General features: G+C 40.9%; 1 protein-coding gene across 1 annotated transcript; it reads right to left on the reverse strand.

Annotated features, from left to right (window-relative positions):
* Window positions 1-612: 612 nt before the first annotated feature.
* LOC124284226 (MFS-type transporter clz9-like) lies at window positions 613-2,307 on the reverse strand. Its single transcript, XM_046720288.1, has one exon. It carries the CDS (start codon window positions 2,305-2,307, stop codon window positions 613-615), a length of 1,695 nt encoding a protein of 564 aa, XP_046576244.1.
* Window positions 2,308-2,662: the final 355 nt, after the last annotated feature.

Raw genomic sequence — 2,662 nt, forward strand, 5'->3', positions numbered from 1 at the left:
TATTATATATATCCCTATTGTCTTTGTTGATGTTTATATCTGCCATTGATTTCACGTTTGGTTACACATACACATACTTGATATCATAATGACTACCATCTCACACATGTTTATATTTTTCCAGCGTCTATCTATTTCACTGATGTTTTAAGCAACATTGACCACTGGCGATACATATCCTCGTATAATCGGTTTTCGGTCACATAAGAAATCCCGCCGCGTATTTCAGACGATGCATAATAAATCTTGATATTGTCTATCTTACCCTTGAAAGTGGTTATTTATTGACAACATAAATAAATACGATAAGATTACCTCGTGTTTCAACACTTCTGTCGGCCGCTAACTTTGCTGTCCAAACATCGCTGCATGGAAGTGACGTCATCAGTTTTCGTTCAAATGATTGGTCGGCTGTTTTAAGGTTTACAGGAGGCGGTATAGCGGTGTGGCAGGGACATAATTTTATAGGATGCTGGTGTCAATCAAAAAGTCACAGCCATATCTATACCAGTTCACATTCGTCGCACACAGAAACGAAGAAAGAATAATTCAAAAATATTTCACAAGAAAAGTCCCATGTACATCACTGGCATCATAAATAATCTTCACAAGTTATTCCTCCTTCTCATCATGACACGGACACCAGAATTCTGACGTGGCACGAACAACTCTTACGGGTGTGCATACTTTCAGGTGAACCCAGTGTTTGCACGATGGGTGTGTGCATTCTGCCCATGAGACAAACACGATGCTCTGGCATCCTTCGAGTTCCCGTGGAGTAAATCTGTAACACTGACAGCAAAGTTCATCATCTGTGATCTCATTTTCTTCGTCAGAAGAATCAACGACGGGATCGATTCTACGGAAGTAAATGCCTGATGTACCTGGCTGAGGAGACGATGATTTATCTGTCATGATGTTTTGTCTCGATTTTGGTGTTTTATTTGCAGATTTTCTTTTCTTCACAGGGGGATTGCTAACTTGATGTTCTCTAACTTTCTCCATAATTGAATCCTCTGTAATGGCCTTGCCACCGACGACCGCACTAAGAACTTTCCTCTTCTTCGTAGACTGCGATTTATCAGTCAAAACGCTTTGTTTTGAAAAAAGAAAGTTCTTGACAGACGATGTTGTTGTTTTGTCGTTAGAATTGTCGACACGTTCGGATCTATCAGCGTCTTCACATGGGGTGTGAAAAACAGTTGAAGGGGCAAAGTTTATGCGACTTACAGTACTGTTATCAAATGGATAAATCCCACACGTCTTGAACGATGACTGTAGATTGGATGGAGTTAATGCCAAGGAGTACGCTTTACATGCCAGTTCACAAACGGAATGTTTTGCAACAGCAACGGTGGGATTGTTCCTCATGAATTTATGTCGGAGATTGTTGTAAATCTTGGAAAAAGGTCCAAAACAGCAGACGTCCAAAGGTTGTAAGACATGTGACGTGTGCGCCAGTAAAACAAACAATATAATGTTGTGTTCACGAGCCCAGGTTATCAGTGATAATGACACATGCGATCTATGTCCATCATAGAGAATAAGCAAGGGACGATCAACAGACGCTATGACGGAATTCTTCAGTAAATGGTGTTCAAGATATTGACGAAATATTTGGGAATTCGACCATCCAGAATCAGAAACGGTTCCGGCTGCTCCTGGTGTCGATCCTGTCATGTTTTCTTCACGCATTCTTTTCCCCTTGAAAACAAAATACGGGGGTATTACGGCGCCTGAAGCACTACCGCACCCTATAATCGTAGTAGTGCTAGATCTCGGACAGGTGACAGCATATGGGGTGGCCTGACTTGACGATACCACAGACGGAGGAGTGTGGTTTTCTACAATTCCCTTCTCATCAATGTTGTATATCCGATTTGGGTTATCCTTCAAGTTGTACTTGTCAAGCATCTGTCCAAGTTCTTTGAAGTAGTGTCCGACCGTTTCCTTGGACGTAGCCTTCGCACGCTGTAACTCAAGTGATCTTGGTTTTTGGACTTTGAGATCAGGCCAACGCGACAAGAAATTATAAAACCATTGCATAGACAGTGGTTTGTTGGTTTTGGATTTCTTCCCCAGATGAATTGCTAAATCAGTAGCAAGGTCGGCAACTTCAGAACGTGTATATCCAAAGCCAAAGTCGGCCATTGCTTGAATATGAACAACAAGATTTCTCTCCTCTTCGATTGACAACAAAGGCTCAGGACCAGACTTTAAACACTCCATTCCAATATTCCCACTAGTACGGTCACGGAGAGTAGCAAAGGGAACAGAAAAGTTTTTAGCAGCTTTCCTAACAGACATTCCGTCAATAACGGCTTCATAAGCATTTTCCAAAGCCTCAGATGAATATTGGCGGTATTGTCCCCTTCCAGTATACTGGCCATTCGTCAAAACCTAAACAAAATATATCCTATTAATCTCTGTTCAGAAACAACGATTTGCTGTTTTTCGAAAAACGATAAGAGATGACCCTTCCCATCTTCCATAGATTTTTTTTACGCTGGCAATGACACGTGATATATCATGTGACAAAATGATGACAAGATGTAAACAAGCAGACGACGAGTTACTGTGTAATTTACAAGCTATGATTTATGAAGATGTAGCATTTATTTGCAAGTCACTTTTTTACATCAGTAATCTCAGTCGTAAAATA

The sequence above is a fragment of the Haliotis rubra genome, unplaced genomic scaffold (assembly GCF_003918875.1).
Source record: "Haliotis rubra isolate DU_JTF1 unplaced genomic scaffold, ASM391887v1 Scf331, whole genome shotgun sequence".
NCBI classification, from domain to species: Eukaryota; Metazoa; Mollusca; class Gastropoda; order Lepetellida; family Haliotidae; genus Haliotis; species Haliotis rubra.

Bases quoted from the DNA above. Each gene is read 5' to 3' on its own strand.
- LOC124284226 (XM_046720288.1), bottom strand. From the start codon at position 2,307: ATGTCTGTTAGGAAAGCTGCTAAAAACTTTTCTGTTCCCTTTGCTACT.